Source organism: Equus quagga, chromosome 7 (genome assembly GCF_021613505.1).
Source record: "Equus quagga isolate Etosha38 chromosome 7, UCLA_HA_Equagga_1.0, whole genome shotgun sequence".
NCBI classification, from domain to species: Eukaryota; Metazoa; Chordata; class Mammalia; order Perissodactyla; family Equidae; genus Equus; species Equus quagga.
Window position 1 is genome coordinate 44,264,062 of NC_060273.1, and position 22,368 is coordinate 44,286,429.

General features: G+C 37.7%; 1 protein-coding gene across 5 annotated transcripts in view; it reads right to left on the reverse strand.

The window, feature by feature from the left end:
- Positions 1-1,519: 1,519 nt before the first annotated feature.
- CNOT6 (CCR4-NOT transcription complex subunit 6) overlaps positions 1,520-22,368 on the reverse strand; it is a 61,965-nt gene continuing 41,116 nt past the window's right edge. For 2 of the 5 annotated variants that reach the window (XM_046666756.1, XM_046666758.1), the window contains exons 4-12: positions 21,224-21,309; positions 13,896-14,000; positions 13,745-13,813; positions 12,524-12,681; positions 11,306-11,460; positions 10,546-10,700; positions 9,418-9,648; positions 7,473-7,675; positions 1,520-5,514 (exon numbers count right to left, since the gene is read on the reverse strand). In XM_046666756.1, the coding sequence (XP_046522712.1) occupies positions 5,302-5,514; positions 7,473-7,675; positions 9,418-9,648; positions 10,546-10,700; positions 11,306-11,460; positions 12,524-12,681; positions 13,745-13,813; positions 13,896-14,000; positions 21,224-21,309 (1,375 nt within the window). In that variant the 3' untranslated portion in view covers positions 1,520-5,301. The other 3 variants (XM_046666760.1, XM_046666759.1, XM_046666761.1) reach the window with 3 other exon arrangements.

Below are 22,368 nucleotides of genomic sequence, written 5' to 3' on the forward strand. Positions count from 1 at the left end.
CAGAAACTAGTACCAGCAGGGTTGCTATAAAGGGGAGGTACTGGAATCACCAGGCCTGTGGGGTTGGCAGTCGCACGACATCAACTAATGAAGGAGTTGTGCTGAGTCGGCTCTTCGGGACCCCACAGCTCAGACTCACTGCTTTCCTGGTAAGGCTGAAAAGCATCCCATGCAGGAGTTCTTGAGACCGCCTCCAGGCACACTGGGCTAGTGAGCAAAGCTACTCGTGACAGGCCTGAAGTAATTTAATAGCTTTTGAGTAGATTAGAGTGATTTGAGGTTTGCAGTTCAAAGAAAATGAGAAAACTGACATCTCCTTATGCACTTGATTTTAAATGTTAATGTTGCTAAAGAAACTGTAGAAACTGGTCCTCATGCCACCTTCTATTCCAGTAGTTTTCCCAACTCCTAGCTATAGACCAGTTGCCTAGACTCATTTGGGAACAAGTGACTTAGAACACTGTGTGTGTTTCATTACTTGGAGGAAATTAACTTATAGAAATATTCCTCAAATTCTTGTAAAATTCTAGTAAAAACTATCTTTATAAGATTCTGCTAATATATAACCTGTATATTACAACTGTCTTTACAGTATCTGTGAAAGCTTATTTTAAAATCAATTTAAATTTGAAAATCTAAGTAAAACTCCAAAAACAGAATTCTTGGTACATATAACATCGTTACCTAAAACCTAAAAACTTTATTCCAAATATATTTCAGTTCACGTTTCCTTAGGTACTTATTTCTCTAAAGAACATTAACTAGAATTTATAAAGTAATATGAGCATACTTCATTAACGTTTTTACTTGTTCTTTGGCAATTATAAGGAGGAACAAGACTTCTGTTACAGAGTGAGGTAAAATTATATAGTAAGGATTAGGTAAAAAATGCCTATTTTAAAAACTAGACATCTCAGCAAACATCATTTTATCTAAATTGTCTTCTGATTTTAAATGATTTTTTTCCAACACCCTCATAAAAATTTACATTTATTTGTTATAGAAGTAGTTTCTAAAAAGAGAATGGATTTAATATTCTTAAGAGTAGGGAAGTCACACATTTTTATATATAACAAGCCAAACATTTAATGAATTGCTATAATCCCACCAACACAATGTTTGCTATTGTATTTAAACGCATTTATTTGAAATGTCAACCTCCTTCCAAAAGATGGAAAACACACGAGCTCATTTCTTCTATTATGAGGTATAGTATATATAGTAACAACAATAAAAAATCCTAAATGCAAAAGGACCATCAGATGCCCAAATATAAAATTGGACTTTGGCAAAGATATGAGTGTCATACAGAACAAGAGAGCCAATAAGGAAATTCTTAAGTTCACACCTTCTCTCCAATACCACAGCTCTGTTCCCATTCACTCTTCCCTTTCAAAAGGTGAGTTATAACCCTGTCCCAGATGACTCAGAATTTTAACTGTGTGGTCCGCTGATTAACTGCTGATTTATTTTTCTCAAACCTCAGTACTACAGCTATACAAATTACACTGTTAAAATATTTGAAACAGATATTGAATTTATTTGTTGGCTATGAGTAGGAAAATACATTGGTAAAGAAAAGAGACCCTGTATATAAATATAATACTAGCTAGTTACAATTTGACCAAGAAGGTTCCACTGGAAAGAACAGTAAAAGCCCTTGTTACCACCAGTCCATAGGTACACATTCGGCTTATGCCCGTATCAAAGAGCCGCCCAGGCAAATGCGACATTCTTTGAGCTTAGTGCAGATAATGTGCTGAGTTTTGTTACATGAATGGTAAACAAAAGTAGTCCAGTGCATTACACAATATAATGTACTGTGAATAAGATTAGATACTCTGTTGTAGACACTACTTGAACATGAATAAAATTTATGTCACCAAAAAGAAGAGCGAAATGAACATCTTAAAATACTGTTTACAAGTGGGGGAGAAACACTTGTGAGATGTTCTTTGAATTATCTGCAGCATCTGTACTGGATATTCTGATTGGTTCATTAAAAGAACAAACTGCTGTAATTGTTTTGCCTAGGTTGGCTTTTGTTCTTATACGAGATGATTCCAAAACCTTAAAAGTCTCTATGGAAACAAATCCCATGAGTTTAAATAGTAAAAAACGCAATACTAAAACTGGTATTTATTATTGAAAACCTGAACCTTAGCAGAGCTTTGAAATTTTAATTTCAACATTCAGAAGTGCATTCCACCCAATTTAATAATGTCCTTAGGTTTCAAAGTGCTAACTCAAAATAAGTTTTCTTGGCTGTAACCAAATCAAATAAAAACATATTTCTTGGAGATGTTCCTTGTCTATCTTGTAGGACTATTAAAGTTGCAATCAACATTTTATTTCTACAACTTTAAATTATGCCATAAATTAATTTTGATGAACATTATTTAAATTCTCAAAGCATAAATAGTTACCACTTATATGGTAAACAGCATTTCAAGAGATTTACACAAGGATTTTCAAATTTCTAATCATTAAAAGAGAAAACATACCCCAAATCTTCTGTAAAATATTCATAAGATGGATTTGTCCAGCAAGAACACTGAAATTACATTATGGCAACACCACATTAAATATATTTGTTATAGAATTTGTCAAAAAAAATCTATACTGTGAAAACATACTAGGATTTATTGCATTTTAGGGAGTATGGATTATTGGAAATTATTCAGGACACAGAAAATATTTAAAACACAAAACCTCGCTTAACAAAAGTTATCATAATCTATCTTGGGGTGACCATTTATTCCCCACAGGCCTAAAATATTTCTTTCTCTTTTGAAGTTACAGTTGTAAATCTATACTCTTGGTTCAATTTATAACTATCTCAATAAGGTGGGGAAGCTGTTCAAACTGACCCACAGAATGCAGTATGCCAAGAAGAGGCAAGAACAAATATTTTCAAGACATAACCGGCCGTTATATATCACTATGTTGCCCCAGATTCAAACATATTGTAGACAATATCAATACAGATGAAAACACTTTGTATAAAGCTCAAACCTTCAGCATCTAAGAAGTGCACTCTAGTTCCAGCATCTAGGAGAAGAATGCATCCTCCACGCACAGAGGAAGTGCTTCTCCCCTCCCCTTCCATAAAGCTCTCGGACCTGTTCTGACAAAAGGCAGATTACAGGAAAAGTGGCTCCCTTCGTCTCCTCAGTCCAACCAGCTCCAGCTTGCCCTTGCTGGAAATTGTCATGATGCACATTACCAACACAGTGTTTAGGAAAAATGAGTAAACACACCTTTTATTCACACTTTACAAAAAAATAAAACAAAAACCCCATAAAATTTATGCGTTAGTTCTACATCAATACGAGCTTCTAATGGACTGATTATAAACTGGGTGTGTTTGGTGTCGGCACAACTTAAACAAAAAGCAAAAAATAAAAAAAACCATCACAACAAAATCTTTAAAGACCTCAAAGGAAAAACCAGGTCCAAGACAAAGATTCGAGATCAAAACCTTCAGGAAAATTTTTTTAAAAGAAAGAAAGAAAGAAAGAAAAAAAAAATCATCATTTATTTAAACAGTATGTAATTTTATTTTCTCTGAAAAACAAATTAAGCACATTTAAGTGCCGAACATTTTTCATAAAATTTTAAGTCATTATCCAAAATGACTCCTTCTCTATATAAAAATTGTTAACAATCAACAATTTTTGTTTAATGCTCACATGGTATCCTTTTGCTCCCCTGCCTGCAGTTGAAACAAAAGCAGTTAAACCAAGTTCCCTCTGAATTCATTTGATTTTTGAGAGAAGAATGAATGAATGAGAACAAAATATACATGAGTTAACTTTGCAAAGTTACAGCTGGCTTCGATCTCTAATCTACTAATGGCACTATGGGCAAAATACAGAGCAGAATATAACTTGATCTTGGTCGACATATTAAAATGACTTAGTCACTTTAAAAATGATCTGAAGAATTGTCTTGGGGACCTGTTTTGAAAATATATCTCCTTTATACTGTTTCATAAACGGAAAATCACTTTCTTTTTTTAAAAAAAGGAATGATTTTAAAAAACATGGAGACTAAAGAATTCATGGAAAACAAAAAAGAGCTCACATGATAGTAGCGCTCTAGGCGACGGACAGCACTGTGCAACGGCGCCAAGAAGCAGTGCTTGCGTCTGATGAGCAGAGACCCAGGGACCCACCCTAGGAGCATGTTCCAAATGTGACTTTCGGTGCTTCACAACGGGAAGAGCCACAGCTCACACAAAAGCATTTTCACAAAATTCTCACAAACGTTAAACAGTATTTAAAAATCTAAAAGAGGATGCACAGACTTTCTCTGCACGCACAGGCAGTGCTCAGCGAGAACAAATTTAGGCAGGCACAGTGGAGATAGGACAGGAAGCGCCTCAAAAACGAGTTAAGAAGCTGTACCTAAGCAGCTGTAATGTTTTAACTTAAAAGTTAAAGATTTAAAAATATCAGAATGTACATATACCAGCCATTACATTCAGTCCACAGATGCCCAGATCTTTCACTGTGCAGCTTCTCTCTCCTGTAGATAGTTTTCATGACAACACAGGGTTTCATGGATAAGTTGTCGCTGGTCCAAGAAAATGTCCTAAGCTTTAAACAGATTTAAAGAGCAATGTTCTCAATTTAAAAATAAAGTAGTACAAAAGGGCTAACAAAACCCTAACAGTGCAAATCATCAGCAGAGAAAGTCTGTTGCAGCTTCTTTTACAAGCTGGCCTTTATAACGCATGAAACAGGTAAAAAAAACTTAGCCTTAGTTTATAATACAATCATTTCCAAATCTGATTTTTTTAGTACAAAATTTCATAAATCAGGTCTCCTGTGGATCATATACAATCATAAAGGCTAAATTCAAAGTCTTTATTTTACAAACAAGTCTGAAAAGGGAAGAGTCAAGTATGGGAGAATGGTCTCTGGATGGTACTACTGGCCTCAGGAAAGCAGTGCTACAGATTTCTGTGCAAAGAGAGTATGCTGTTCAAACATTTTCCTATTTCAAGGCATGAAAATATTATTTGAATAGAAGAAACAGGAAAATCACTTGTAACAAATTAAAGAGAGGTGCACACACACCAATCCCTGTCTAACAGTATATAAAGCATATTGGGCTCAGTATTTGTCTGTTGCTAGCACCTGGCTTTCATACTATATCTTTATCAAAAAATCAGATTGAAAACTCAAATTACCATTAAGGAAAAAAAAAAACCCTAGTGGCCATACCTCACTCCCCTCTATTCAGATTTTTATGAGTTTACAAATGAAACTGAGGTCGTCCTCTGAAGGTACTTGACTACCTCCTGCTGGGAAGGTGAATGCCGTTAACTTGGGGCAGGAAAGGCAGTAAGAGCTCCAGTTGTGCAAAAAGTGAGAAGTGATCAGAGGGGATGAGTGGGTGTGGGCAGCCGCTGATATTATTCTCAACTAGCCAATGGTGATCCAGAGGTCCCAGGATGCCTAAAGTGTTCAGTTGAGGTTTAGAGTAAAAGATGTAGTCAATTATACCCTGAAAAACAGAAAGGGGAAAAAAAAGACACGGCCCCACTTAAGATAACGCTGAAATGCTGAAAGCATTCAAGACATACCCTTACACTCATATTTGATAAACAAAGAAACTTAGCATGAGGAAGAGGCAGTACTACGTAAACCAAATGGTACCCCAAATGTCAAATCTGGCAGAACGAAGAAAGTTAAGCAACGGTAATCATTCATTTTTCCTCCCAGCTGGGTCTTTTCAGAATTTCTGAAGAGACCTACAACATCCTTCATGAAATGGGCCCTGCTTCTCTTTCCTAACTTAATTTGTACTACTTTCCCCCTTGCTCACTCCTCTGTTGCCATACTAGCCCTTCTGTTTTAGGGGGGAGGTGAAGTAGGGTACACTCCTCGCAGATGCCAAGCTCTTTCCTGCCCCAGGGCCTCCACACATGCTGTCCCCTCTGCCTGGAACACTTTCTTCTACTTGTCATTTGGTTGATGCCTTCGCAACCTTCAAGTTCACTTTCCAAAGACCTTCCTGAATCCTGTCCTCACCCACTTAATACTTCCTATCCCCTCCAATTCCCTTCCCTTGTTAATGTGCAGCCCAAGGTGTAACTACATACTCATCTATGTAGTCAAGACCTGTCTCTCCACAAGACCCCAAGCTCCACGAGGGTCTCTGCCCTGCATGTCCTCAGCAGCACCGAGGCACGGCCTCTGGCACACGGCTAACGATCTCTGGTTTGCCCCTCTCTTCCCTGTAACTCCAGCCTCTCCTCTACATGCTCTTGGCCAAAAGTATTTAATCACATTCAAGTGTCTTCTTCCCATTTCTCCAGCAGCAATGGGAACAAGAGAAAAAAAATCCCTAATTTCTCCCACCTTTTGGTTATCACTCTCACGTCTTCTTCAATCAATCTGCTTGAAATGAGAATCTAAAAGTTGGTTGTTACTACCTCATCACTCAGTTATTCTTCAACTCACCACATTCTAGTCTCTCTGCCCAGCTCTCCAGTGAAATATCTCTTGCCATCACCTTCTCTGAAGTTTACACTTGCTCCTCCCCACTAGGAGGGCCTTCCTTCCTCAGCAGTTAGACTCCTACACAGTCCTGGTTTTCCTCCTCTCCCTTGTTCTTCTTCTGTCGTTTACAAGTTAGTTTTTCCCAGTCTACTCTAGTCTCTTCAACTCTACAGTCAGCTGTTCCCCGAGTTAAATCATTACCCACAGCACTGTGGTTCCTCCAAAGGCAAACAAAAACTGTCAGAGTTTTCAGCAGTTTCTCAAGAGTCTAAAAAGCCCTCCTCTCCAAAATTAAGAACCAGCTAACACTAGTATTTACACTCTAATAGACAAGCCAACCTGAACAATTATTTCTCCAGCAGGTTAGAAATGGAAAACCAGGATTTAAGAGAGCAGAAATGCAGAAGGTGGCTAAAAAGGACAGTTGAACACAAGCCCTAAACAACCACTGACAGCAAAAATGAGGAGAATCACTGAGGAAAGCCTCCACATGGTGAGCTGTTAACGGTACAAGAAGGCATGTGAATATATCTTAGAAATTTGAAGATGGCTAATAATAAACCACAGTTTGGCACTCAAAGAGCAGTTTCAGTTAAATTAAAATATGAGAGATTGAACCCCTCACCGCAACTGACCACAAATTAGTGTGGTAGCACATGCACAGCTGTTAGTAATGAGCCTTTAAGAAATGGAGTTGCCCAAAAACAGTGACAGTTAACTCAGGATTTACTATCGTTTCATCTGATTGTTTCCCCTGGAAATGAATCTACAGGTATCTATAAAGCAGGGACAGGAGATTAATCACATGAACTCTACATAGGAGTAAGAAAAGAGTGTGACGTCAACTAATTTAAGATGGCTTAACTCCATTCCGAACATATAGCCACATTCTAAAGACACAACGAAGTTACCAGACTCCAAAAAACAGAGGTTTTAAAGCTGATCCATCTCCACACTCACCTTGAAATCGAAGGTGTAGTTCGTGTAGGGCATCAGGCCACTCTCGTAGGCACTCTTTAACTTGAACCCATGCGTGATCCTGCCATTGGTCGTCCCATTTTTCCCATTGCAGCTGAAGTTTGTGAGACTTTCATTATATCTCAGCTCCTTAAAGTCTTTATGGTTTGTTTCTACTCCACCAGTGCTCAAATATTCTACAACACCTATAATAAAAATAAATGTACTTTCTTGCCAAGTATAATATACAGTGTACAAAAATCATTAAAAAAGAAAATTCAACAGCAAATAGTTTTAAACCAAAAATATCCCACTTCCTAAAATGTTTCAGTTTTTTTTACATACATTTGCCAGAACTTGTCTAAATCCACTTTTACACAGGTTTAATCATAGTTTACTGAATATTTTATATTTTGCTTTATTGTATCACATGAACTTTCTTTTCTTTTTTTTTTTTTTAGGAAGATTGGCCCTGAGCTGACATCTGTACCCATCTTCCTCTATTTTATATATAGGACACTGCCACAGCATGGCTTGATGAGTGGTGCGTAGGTCCACGCAGGTGATAGGAACCAATGAACCCTAGGCCTCCAAAGCGGCGCGGGCGAACTTAACCACTGTGCCACCAGGCCAGCCCCACAATTATCTTTTTAAACTAGTTCCTTAATTTTTTTAAAATTCGGGTTGTTTCTACTTTTTAAAAAGAACACAATTATTAGTATGTAGGTTTCTGCTTATGCTAAATTATTTGCTTGGTATAAAATACCAAAATTAGGATTCATTGTGCCATTGTACGTATTGCCAACCATGGAAGAGAATGTTATTAGTTAGTTACAGAGCAACTTCACTATCCCTGGACACTATTCTCCCAACTTCCTAAGCATGAGATGGGCTCTGCAAATATCTATTTTAATTTTCATTGAATTAGTTAGCAAGTTGGACATTTTCCCATGTGTTTGCTATTACAATACTATATTTTCCAACACTGAAATGGGTCTTAAGATTTGCATTCTTTGACAAGAGTCTTCCATTGCCCCTCAGATACTTCTGTAGCTGAAGAGTGGGTGGAAAGCATGCAGAGAAACTGCCAGAGAGTAATCTTCAACTGCGTCAGCAGCAGAAACCCCCAAGTTTTGATGAGATGGACTAAAGAATTATACATCTCAGATACCTTTATTTTCCCTGAAAACGAATTTGAACATAGTTTCTATCTTTTTAATGGCTTTCGTCTATCGTGATGGCAGTGATGTGCTGCTGAATTTAACCCCTCCAAAGTGTGCATGTGTGTGTGCACGTACGCAAGCATGCAAGTCCAAGAAAAAGTATTCTTGTGTACAGGAGAGAGAATAAACAAGGAGCTGAAATACAAAAAAGAAGAAATCCTTACTTTGATATCACAAGGTTATGATTTATTCACTGTACTATCTACGGTAAAGTATTCAAGAAGAAGGCGTTCTGTAGTCTACTTTGTGACAGATCAAGATCCCTGTTCTTTTTTGTTAAAACCACTTGCTTGATCCGTGCAAACAAAGACTCTCAATTTCCACCTGAGGTGTATTTTCTAATCAAGCTCCTATAACATAAGGTCAAATTGAAACTGGATTACATTACTATCCCAGAGAAGCTGTCTTAATAACCTTTTCAGAGTCTGGATTATACATAACCTGAGGGTAATGAAATATAATTATATGTTCTTTAACAAGTTATTTCAAGTTATCACCTAGGTGTTTATTGAAAATGATTCATGTCCTCCCTCCTCAGGTTTCTATAACAGCATTTCATTTTCAAAATGGTCCCACTGCTCCACGCAAAATCTTTACACCTGATTCATAGATGCCACTACAAACTGAATTTTTGTTCTTACTAAACTGGAATTATCAGAAACAACAAATTACACAAACATTTTAAGTCAAAAAGCATCCTATATAAGATAACATTCTTTTCTTACCAGAGTCTGGCAAAGAATTAAGATCTGCACACAACACCAGTGGAATAGCTCCAAACTCTCCCAACACACTGGACTGGAGGCTCCGTGAGGCTTTGTCAATAATGTTCTTCACTTCTGAGAGGAACATCATTGTCTGAACCAACTTCACATCAGAGTATTCAGGGTCCCAATGCATATGAGCATTAGCCACAAGAATCAGTTGTTTTTCTGTTCCGAGATGTGGCTTTCCAGCTATATTAGACAGAAAGAAAGACAGACAAAACCCGTCCATCAGGCCATATATTCCTACAGGGTCTAAAACCAAGTAATATCTCAGAGTCTCGGGAATAAAAAAAGACCCTAAAATTTACCTAACAATCTCCCATTTGATGACCAAATCTACCCTACAACGACCCGGAGAGCCAGACCCCAGCCCTCTGAGCGAGCACGTCCGCACAGGGCGTCCACCGTCGGCACAACACAGCCCATTCTCTTTGGGACAGCTTTGAATTTTAAATAGTTCTGTCCCCTGGAAACTTCTGGTCTTAGTTCAAATGTCCTAACTTGAGCCTCCCAAAATTACATCTCTACTCTTTTTCTTAGCTATGGTGAAGATGATCACTAAGCTCCATCTTTCATTTTTTCTATCCTTCAGCTTCAACTGTTCCTCAAGTGACAGAAGTTTCACTTCTCAGCAGGATGGTCCCTCTAAATACACTTTTAATATGAAGTAAGTCCATTTCTCCAAAACTCAAGACCTTTAAAATAATGATTACAAGTAGGTCAGGAAGAGAAGTTGGCTTACAGAATATCCTGCTGCCAAGAAATTACAGACGTGTATGCAGCTCTTCTCTCCAAGCAGTTACTTTAACTATTATTTACTTCAACATTTCTCTTATGAGAAAAATCCTTGGGAGCAAAGAAACTATTTTGTTCTTTGGCTTTATGCCTTTCAAGGTGTGAAACACTTTTCTGAGCAATGCTTTCTTTCTCATGTCAAGCTTTGTGGTAGGGAAAAAGGGATACTTTAGGAAAGATTTAAGTTCTCACTGAGTTTCTTCAGGTGTTAGACAAGACTATTATTACAAATTTTCTGTTTTCTATTAAATTTTGGAGGTCAATTTTACACGAAGTGAAAAGGTCACTCACATGACATTTCAATCAATTCCTTTCGAAGTTCTAGCAGTACTGCAACTCCAATGTTATCTTTTGTCATGACTCTGTTCAGCATAGCTTCAGACCCTTCTGAATTTGCCATCGCTAGCTGATTAAATTCAACAGTGTGTTTCTGAACCAAAGTAAATCTAAAACAAAAACAAAAACACACACACAAACATAGAATTGGGAATACCAAGATATTAGCTTTGTGGGAAATGCAGTTTTCCCAAACTTCCTTAACAGATATGATGGCATGTAAATCACATTATGGAAAATCCTCCACACTTAACACAAAGCTTCGCACATCCGCTTAAAGTTGTTCTCAGTCTGTTACTGACAAAAATAACATCTTGAAAGACTTTTACAACTTAAGATAATGTAGTCATCTTCTGTTTAGGTTTCATGGTGGAATATTCCATCTTGTAATTTTTAAATAATTCTTTTCCAAAGTATAGGTTTAAGAATCGCTCTACCATCCTAGAGGGAATGTTAATTACAAGGTGTTTCAATCAACAATTGGAGTTAAGCTCTAGTAAACACCTGAAGAAACAGCAGCACTTTCAACAATGTCTCCAAAGCAAGATTATTTCTGATGATTCAAAACAAAACAAAACAAAACCTTAAGTCAATAGTATTGTTTGAGTAATGATACAAGGTCTCACTCTCTTATCTGGCAACTAATTTCCATACCCTTGGCCCACACTCTGCAAATATAAAGAAAATTTTCCTTTTTAAAAATAAGATGACTTACTTTTCTGTCTTGAAGAATATTGCACAGCCATCAACATGTTTTCTTTCTTGTTCTGACATTGTCCTAGCTCTAGATTTAGGACTAAAGAATCCATTATAGCCACGTTCTTTCAGTTCTACCAGAAAAAAACTGTAATACTGTTCTGTTTCAACCTCCTGAAAAATTGTAAACAGCGAAGTTACTTCATAAGACAAAAATCAGTCCTTTGCATTACTTTTATATGTACAGTATGAGAGCTTAAAATAATTTCAAAGGACTGATCTACAGAATAAAGAATGTAACACCTTTGCAATGTAATTTATCTGAAACTAACTGAACGCCTATTTGTCATTTTACAGGTACCAGATGACAAGGTCAATTCTTTGTTGTTTAGGAGTAAAGAATGAAAAGACATATACCTCTATGCATGTGTATTTCCTGATATTTTAGAACTGATGTGGAACCAGAATCAGAGAGGTAGAAGGAACTCCCCAGATCATAATTCCAGATCATAATTTCACTTGGAGAGAAAGTGACTTCCAAGGTCATGTAAGTTATTATGTAAGTTGGACTAAGAACCCCAAGTTACATGGACCAGGCTCAATGCTCTTTCCACTGTGCCCTAATTATTCTGTTATCACCAGCCGTAAAGCAAAATCATACTTGGACAACGCCACCCAATTCAAAAATAGTGTGCAGGGGCATTAGGGAGGGAAAGGTGAAAATTGAGCTGTCACAGCAAACGCTTAAAACCCAGCTTAACCCATTTGCTTAATTTAGCAGCACAGTGCTGCACAACAAAGCAGGCAGTGAATGCTCCCAGGATTCACAAAAAACGGTCACTATTTTAAATGTTAAAAAGCCAAACAGGGGTCAGCCCTGTGGATGAGTGGTTAGGTTCGTATGCTGCACTTTGGTGGCCCAGAGTTTGCTGGTTCAGATCCTGGGCACAGACCTAGCACCACTCATCAAGCCACGCTGAGGTGGCATCCCACATGGCGCAAGCAGCAGGACCTGCAACTAGAATACACACACCTACGTACTGGGGGGCTTTGGGGAAAAAAAAAAAAGATTGTCAACAGATGTTAGTTCAGGACCAATCTTGAAAAAAAAAAAAAAGCTAAATATTTTAAAGCTGGGGCTTCAAATGTGTCTGTGTAATGCATTCCCAGGTTGCTCCTTGCTGTACCAGTGTTGGGCATCTGTGTGATTTAAACAAATACGACTCTGATGACTTACCTGAAGACTTACGATATCAGCATTGCAGCTCAAGATTTCTTGAATAATGGCCTTTTTCCTGTAGTCCCAGTTTAGCGCCCATGATGGACAGTAGCCGTATAACTGCCGGGTCGCGTATTTATCACAAAGAACATTGTAGCACATGACAGAAAACAAGGCTGTAGGAAAGACAATTTTACTTATTCACACGCGTGGCAGGAAACCCACAATTAATTTCAGTAGTTTTCACTTAAGTGTTAAGTTTGACTTTATTCACTCAACATATATTTATTAAAAAGCTACTATATGCCAGACATGGTGGCTATAAATAAACTCGAATAATGAAGGAAAGACAGATACATGAACCAATTATAATACAAAGTATTATCTGTTAGAGACATAGCACAGAAGGTTTGAAGCTAAAAGACGAAGATGGTGAGCCCTTCAGCCTCTAAGACCAGGGCTCCTCATTCCTATGCTCCCTCCACTTTGCCAACTGTTAACGTAGGATGTGCAAACGTGACAGGCAGTTTCCTTAATAGGCATATTTAGTTTTCTTCTATAGAGCAACTATTATTAATTCACGTGAAAGGAAAGGAGTATTAGACCAAATCCTGTTACACACATCACAGAAGTTCCCAAACTATTTTCATAAAATTTAAGTTAAAAGGAGATTAGAGGTCATTAGTTCAATTTCTCCCTCAAGTAAGTGTTTTGGCTGTTTTACAATTTTACAGTATCAAATACATTTGGAATATACTAGGGTTTGGAAACTTCTCATATAGAAAGATTTGGTGTATTTATTCTAAGTGAATTTGATCAATACCCTATAGCAGGTTTCTCAACAGTGGCACTATTGGCATTGTGGGTGAGTAAAGTTTTTGCTGTGGGGGGCTGTGCTGTGTCTTGTATGATGCTTAGCAGCATCTCTGATCTCTAGCCACAAGATGCCAGCAGCACCTCCCCCAGTTGTGACAATCAAAAATATGTCTCCAGACATTGCCAAATGTCCCCCGGGGGATAAAACTGCCTCTAGTTGAGGAGCACTGCTTTACAGCATATTTTCTATAGCATAGTATGGAGGCCTGGTGGGCAAGAATCAAGTCTTTATTATTACCTCCCAAACCAAATCACCCCTAAGCATTCTACTGTACCACTGCCCATAATCTAAAGCATGCCAACAATACTATTTGCTTTATAGAGACCAAGTGAAAATAAGAGTTAAAAAATAAGGCTACCAACCAGTAGGCCTTGTTCTGTCTGGTTCTTGTAACATAATCCAAGATCTTGGAGGTGGTTGTTCTGTTGAAACTAGTTGAATATAAAACACAAAATTAAGCAATATTCTTATACGTCTTCCCTTAAAAAATGGTTTAAACAAATGATCACTTACTTCTTTTTGCAGTACCTGCCAAATTATCAAGCAAATAGTTCAGTAGCCTTCTTGTTCCATCTGGTTCCAAATAGAGGTTCAGTATATCTTGGGTAAGTGGATTTCCTGGAAATATTTTCAAAATAGGTAAAATAAAACCAAGATAAGTACTAAAATATTTCAAAATTGAAAAATACACCAAAATTATCAGATCATCTATATAGCAATGTAAAGTTATTAGGAATATACCAAACTGGAAAAAATATTCTTTTTTCAGTTTTTGATGTGAAGAGTAAAAATGATTTATACCGTGTTCCATAGAGGTATACAAAAAATGACTGCTAATGGACTCACATCATTCTGGAACATATCTAATACTGCTCTGTATTTGAACCCGCCTCATCAACACTTGCATAATGGTAAAAAGCAGGTGAAATGAACTGGGGAGAGTGGGAAGAAGGAGCAGACAGGGAAAGATGACAGCCAATATAATGAATCAAAGAATCAAAATGTAAGAATGCAACTAAGCCAACAAGAAAACATCCTACTGCCTAATGTAGTCTAGCATTTAGCTTTTTTAAAATTCTACTGAATAAATTAACAAAATGCGGCAGACTTGGTTTAAGATTAAGTCACCAAGGCAGGGGGAAAACCCCACGGACGTGAGCCATCTGTAAACTCTATAACTGTTTCTCAAGTGCCAAAAATGGAAGCAAATCAACGATTTACATGTATTTATAAGAATCTTAAGTCCTCTCAGCAGGATTTCTTATGTACACATGAGAAATAACAGTACAGTACACTGTTTGAAACAGCAAAGTTCCTATCCACGCCACGCAAGTGGTGTACATTGTCTTGGATGCCATAGCACCACTTTAAGAAAAATGAAGAAATTCTGTAGACTGAAAAAGGCAGCTAAAATGATGAAAGAGCTTCACCATCCAAATGAAAAAAAAAAAAAAAGAAAGGACATGGAATCTAAGAATGACCATAGCCCAGAGAAAAAGTGGTTTTTTTTCCTATTCTTTGTGAAAGAGTAGACTCAAATGGCAGAATGAGGACCAAGGGACAGGATCTAATAGAAAAGCCAGCTCAGAAGAAGAGGTTGGTCAACATGAGAACTATTTCCGATGAAATGCCCTACCCTGTGAGGTAGTAGTGTTCCCTTCATAAAAGCCAGATTATGTGGACGGGAAGAACAGCTAAGTTAGTTGACCTTTAAGATCTCTTTAAGACTCTAGGATTCTAAGAATTAGAAAGGTAAAAATGTGCTCCCCATGTGCAAAGCACGTCTCTGCAGGAAGGCAGGTTACAACAGTATCCTTCTCTCCCAAGTCTACAGTTCTTCACAGCTACCAAAGCCCTGAAATTTCCATTTAGTCACAATCTTACGAGACAGGCACAGTAATAACCTGAGAGTTAGCAAAACCCTTTGTTAAAGGTATCTTGAGAAAATGAATTCAACTAAAAACTTCTTAGTACTAGGTCAGCAGCCCATTCTAACTAGACCTACACTAAAGCTGCCTTTCCACTACTTGCTAGTGCAAACAACGTTTGGAGGCAAACACTGACTGCTTATACCTACGGGACCCTTCCTTCTAAGATCTTTCTTTATAAACTAAAAACCACTTCCAAACACAAACATCTAATTACGACTCTCTAGTAAATGCAGCTAAAGCCTAATGATATATTTCCCCCAATGTCTACTTGCTTTTTTGGATTCCTTTAAATTTAAAATTAATCTGCTCTTCATTGCCTGGAAAAATAATATATGTAAGGTAAAGTTAACAAAAACAACAACACAATTCTGGAATCGAAACAGTATATTGAGTCCTCAGAAATAAGGAACAAAAGTCAACGAGAGAAGTTGCTACTGGAAAGACAAAGGAGACATCCTTTTCCGACCCCTCCTGCTGAGTACAACTAAAATCCCTGTGCATTATGTGTAAACAAGCCTAAGACCCTGAAACACGGTGAGAAGGCAAAACGGCTAGAGGCCTCAGGACCTGAGGAACAACATAGCGGTGAAGTTCTTGGGTTTACCTTTTGCTCACATATCCCAGACAAGGAGCTGAAGAAGCCAGCAAGTGCAGAAGGTAAAATTGTCCCTATTTGTAAATGATAATTTTCTAAATAGAAAATTCCAAATAAACCTACAAAAAAACCAAAAGCAACTCTTAGAACTAGCAAGGAGTTCAACAAGGTAGAAGGATACAAGATAAAAATACAAAAATCCAGGGGGGCACCCTGGTGGCCACGTGGTTAAAGTCCCACATGTTCCACTTCGGCGGCCCAGGTTGGCAGGTTCAGATCCCGGGTGTGGACATAACTCCACTCATCAGCTATGCTGTGGAGGCATCAAGATTGGCACAGATGTTAGCTCAGGGCTAACCTTCCTCAAGCAAAAAAAGAGGAAGATTGGCAATGGATGTTAGCTCAGGGCAAATCTTCACCAAAAAAAAAAAATCCATTCTATTTCTATATACTAGAAATGGACAGCAAAATTTAAAATTTAAAATATAGTATCATTTACAATCACTCAAATAAAAAAGAACAGAAAGACTGAGGCATAAATCTAACAAAATATTTTCAGGACCTATATACCAAAAACTACATGACACTGAAGAAAAAAATCAAAGATCTAAATATATGGAAGAGATATAGCACATTCATGGATTGGAAGACTCAGCCAAGTAAAGATGTCAATTCTCCCCAATTTGATATGAAGGTTTAACACAATTCCGATAAAAATCCTAGCAATATTTCTTGTAACTATAGATATTATTCTATATCTATATACGTGTATCTAGATACATGTATGTGGAAAGGCAAGAGAACTAGAAGAGCTAAAACCATTTTGAAAAAGAAGACTATAGTGGAGAAATCAGTGTGTCCTATTTTAAGACTTATTACCCTATTTCAAGTTTCTGGTAACTATGTGGTATTGGCAGGGGGATAGACACATAGACTCATCTGTTCCATAGGGAACAGAACAGAAAGAATCCAGAAATAGATCCACATAGATATGTCCAAATGATTTTTGAAAAGGTGCAGAGCAAGTCAACGGAGGAAAGACTTCTCAACAAGTGGTGCTGGAGAAAGTGGACATCCAAAGGCAAAAAAAAAATCAACCTTGAACTAATCCTCACTTCTTTTAACTCAAATTGGATGACAGACTTAAATGTAAAACATAAAACCATACAACTTTTAGTACAAAACAAAGGAGAAAATCTTTAGGATACAGAGCCATTCAGAGTTCACAGACGATACCAAAAGCAGGATCCATAAAAGGAAAAATGATAAACTGGACTTCATCAAAATTAAAAACTTCTGCTACTTAACAGACCCTATGTGATATTGTGATTTATAATAAGAAATATATATTTGGTCTTTGTCCACTGTTCCTGGCACAGAGCTCCTAAAACCCTTGGAATTTCCTAAGTGATGAGAGCGATAAAGGAGTCTCTTGTTATGTTAATAAGGTGACTTTTGGACCCTACTCAAGGATGGGGGCTGGTTGCCAGGAGAACAAATCATGTGACTAGAGGGTCAGAACTTTCAGTCCAACATCCATGAGGGAAGAGGGGCTGAAGGTTGACTCAATCAGCAACAGCCAATGATTTAATCAATTGTGCCTATGTAATGAGGCCTCCCTCAAAACCCAGAAGGACAGGGCTCAAAGAGCCTCTGGGTTAAACATGTGGAGATTTGGTGAGAGAGTGGAGAGGCCTGAAAAGGGCATGGAGGTTCGGCACCCTTCCCCCATACCTCGTCCTCTGCATCCCTTCCATCTGGTTGTTCCTGAGTTATATCCTTTATAATAAACTGGTAATCTAGTGAGTAAATGAGTCTCCTGAGTTCTGTGAGCTGCTCTAGCAAATTAATCTAACGCAAGGAGGGGTTGGGGGAACCTCAAATCTGCAGCCAGTGGGTCAGAAGCAAAGGTGACAACCTGGGCTTGTGATTAGCATCTGAAGTTGGGGGTGGCGGGGGTGCAGTCTTGTAGGACAGAGCCCTTTACCTGTGGAATCTGATGCTGTCTCTGGGTAGGTAGTGTCAGAACTGAGTTGAACTGCAGGACACCCAGCCAGTGTCCCAGAATCGCCTGCCGGTGTGGGGGAATCTCTCTACACACACATGTGGGGATTAGGTGTTAGAATCCTTTCACTCTGTTAAGTGGATGAAAAAACAAGCTACATATTCCAAGAAAGTATTTGCAAATCACATATTTGACAAAGGCCTAGATCTAAAATATATAAAGGACCCCCAAAATTCAACAGTAAAAAAGCAAAGAGGGGCCAGAACCATGGCCTAGTGGTTAAGTTTGGCACACTCTGCTTCGGTGGCCCAGATTCGGTTCCCAAGCGCAGACCTACACCACTCGTCAGGGGCCAGGCTGTGGCAGTGACCCACATAAAAAATAGAGGAAGACTGGCAGAGACATTAGCTCAGGGCGAATTTTCCTCAAGGAAAAAGAGGAGGATTGGCAACGGATGTCAGCTTAGGGTGAATCTTCCTCATGAAAAAAAAAAATAAAAAGCAAAGAATCCAATTAGACAGAACACAGGCAAAGACATGAAGAGATATTTCACAGACAATGATATAGAGAGACAAATAAGCAAATGCTAAGATGTTCAATATCTTCAGCCATCAGGCAAACACAAATTAAAATCACAATGAAATATCACTACCCATCTATCAGAAAGGCTAAAATAAAAATAGTGACAACACCAAATGCTAGTGAAGATGCAGAGAAACTGGATCACTCATTCACTACTGGTGAAAATGTAAAATGGTACAGCCACTCCAGAAAACAGTTTGGTAGTTTTTTAAGAAACTAAACATGAAACTAACATATGACCCAGCAATTACACTCCATTTATCCTAGAGAATGAAGACTTACGTTCACATCATAAGCTATACACAGAATGTTCACAGCAGATTCACCTGTAATAGCCAAATATTGGAAACCACCCAGATGTCCTTCAATGCATGAATGGTTAAACAAACCATAATGCATCCATACCATGGAACACTACCCATCAACATAAAGGAACAAAAATGCAACAACATGGGTGAATCTCCAAAGAATTAACCTGAGTGAAAAAAATCAACCTCAAAAGGTTACACACAGCATGACTATTTATATAATACAATTGAAATAACAAAAGTACGGAAATGGAGAACAGATCAGTGATTGTCAGAAATTAAGGAGTGAGCTGGGGCAAGAAGAAAAGGTGTGGCTATAAAAGGGCAACATGAGGGATCCTTGGTGATGGAACTGTTGTGTATCTCGAATGTGGCAATGTCAAGATCCTGGTGATACTACACTATAGTTCTGAAAGATGTTACCATTGTGGAAAAGTGAGTAAAGGGCACATGAATTGTTCTGTGTTACATCTTACAGGTTCATGTGAATCTCTAAGTATCTCAAAATAAAAAAAATTTAAAAAGTGAATGTGCATCTAAGATTACAGTCCCACCTTTCACTGTAGAACAATTTTGAAGAACAGGGAAAAATGTGAAAAAACAGTGAAGCATGCTAGCCCTATGCAATCAACTTTAAAGAAAATGATATGAACTGATTCATGAGGCGGAAATACTCTGGCTCTCTATGAATGGATGATGTTGCAAACGGACATGATTTCTGAACTAAGTGATACATTTTCCCTCTTCTAAGTAATTAACAGGTGCCATGAGAAAGCAATGATAGACGTTTTCAGAGAGCAAGGATTATGTAACTGCTTTAAGAAGAAGGTGGCACAACATTAAAGTCTAAGTTGCAAAGCTCAGGAAAATAACAGGATTCGTCCAAAAAAGGTGAAATCAGTGAAAAGACCATCATTACAGACAGCTGTGTAACAACGTCCAACAGGGTATCTGGGATAAACAAACATCTCTGTGAAACTATACTTCCAAGAAAGAAGCATAAAAGCCTAGATGTCAACAGTAAAGGATCTTCCCGAACTGGAAGAGCAAGGGATCATCAAAAACAAAGGTGCCATAAAGACTGCCCTACCCCTCCCAGGCTTACTTTCACAGGCTTTTATGCACATTAAATCAGTGTGAAAGTTTGTGACCAATGACCCTCCAACAAACTTCAAATAAAGTTCATGAATCCTAGAGAAATGAATACAGACTAAGGTCTGTAAAATGTATACGGTGGATTACAAAACCTTGACCCAGAAGGACACAGCATCAGCCTCTGGGATGGGGGGGGACTAGAAGGGCAGCAAAGAGGGTCTTGTGCTGTTAATGTTCTATTTCTTTTGCATTAAAAAACTGACAGAAAAGTTAAAAAAATATTAATTGTTAATTCTGATGGTCAGTATATGAATACACTTTGTTACATTTTCTATTTTTCTTTCAACAAAAACAGAAAAATAAAAAAAGCTAGGCTTATCATAGGGAAATGTAACAGAAGAAGCACCTACAAGCTCGCCTTTTCCTGACCTCTAGTTTAAGAAGCCTCAGCAAGGCCAGCCCACACAGAAAACACTTTCCAAAGAACCATTTATAAAGCTCATGTTTGCTGAATATGGTTTTACATACACTTGTAAATGTATTATTTATATTTTTCCATTAAACTCGTTTTTGCAAACAATACCATTACTTTTACATTAAATGGATTTATAGGAGTAAAAACCTCATTTTATAACTGTATTTTTAAGAAATAAGAGTGCAATCCTTGAAGACGTCATTATGTGACCTTTTTTAGGCATCAATTATAGAGTAAACTGGACACATCTGCAAGACTGGTGAAGAATCACGTAAGGTGATAAAACATTTATAAGTATTGACATATTATTAAAATAGGACTTTCAATTTTGCTAGTTTTAAAAAAATATTTCCCAACAGCTCTTACTGGATTAATTATGGCCCCAAATTCTAACATATTAATGAAGTCCTCATAAATCAAGTTTTTTTAAAAATGCTCAAATACTGATCTTTATTAGCAGGTCCAAATGGATCAAAATTTTCTACTTATCGTTTCCTGCACTTTGAGAGAGTCTCCATTTTTTGAGATTTGAATGTAAGAGAAAAAGCTGTTTACAGCATGATGAAATAAATAAAGTCTGACCTCAGATGTATATCACCAGAACATAGAGATGACTGAAACAAAGGTTAGAAAAGCAAGGCTGGGCCAGGAGCAAAAACGAAAATGCAGACTACCAAACAGTCTGCAGGGAGACGAGAGCAAAAACCATTGGGATGTGGCTAAGAAATCAACAAAGTTTGGGGAAGAGTGAGCTTGCAAATCCCCCAGCAAAAGAATTCCCTCTTATGGCTTCCTTAGACTCAAAGACAGACATACAAAACATAAGCAGCACAAATATGGGAAGTCATACCTTTCAGGCCTAAAGTCTGCAACTGAAACAGTTTTCCCAGCTCAAAAGGTAGAACTCGTAACAGGTTGTTATTTAAATGGAGTTCCCTGTTGATGTAAAAATTCCAGGAAGTCAGAAGACATATTAACCTTTAACTAACAGCTAAAATCAACAATACAGTTTCTGGGAATATAAGCTCCTAAGATTGACAAAATTTTATATTATGTTCCAATGTCTAGTGCAGTGCTTCTCAAACCATATGTGGTAAAAAACAAACATAATAAAAAAAACCCAAACTGCCACAGACCAATACATTTTTAAAATATAGGGAAAAAAATGAGTTACTAGGAAAACGATGTGAGAAAAAAAAGAGACCAGCAAAATATAAGCCCTAATTTTTGTAAGAGTATGAAGCAGTTACAAAATTACTCTGACACGCTGTGCATCTCACCGTGCAGGCCGGTGGCACAGTGTGCACATGGCTGCAGCCCACAGACCACCCTGAGTGCGGTGCTGGTCTCCACAGGCACAGACTGCCTCACACACTTGGGAAAGTGGAAAGATAAAGCCACCTGACCAAGGGGTTGTTAACAGAGAATTAAAATAAGCAGGTAACACCAACTCAAAAGAGCTTATGATAGCTGCACAACTGTTTATGATTAATATTTCTCCATTTCACTAAAGTTTCACTTTAGAATAAGCGGCAGCTATATTAACTACTGATGATTATTTTAATGATTTGTTTTGTACAGACAACTCCAGTATAAATATCAAAGGACTCTTCAGCATGGAAAAAACCAAAGACCCAACACTGAGATACTGGCAAGTTCCTATAATAAGTTTTATTTATCACTTTTTACATGTGAATGAGAACTATTTTCATAATCCTTGGTCCTTGAAATTTAAATGAACCTTGGTCACTACTGAATAAACCAGAGGTTTGGTGAGGCCATAAAGTGAACAAGAAAAACTAGTTCTCAATAACTGGTTCCTGTTTATTTCTAAATATATCATGTGGGAAAGGAGGTCCTTTAAGTAAATTTGGTTTAGGGGATTTAAGTAAATTTGGTGTTGGGGATTAAAAATGATCATAGTATATACTCAGTAATTAAACCTAAAAAAATGTCATAGGCTGAACTGGGAGCAACAGAGGTAAAGAAATTCTC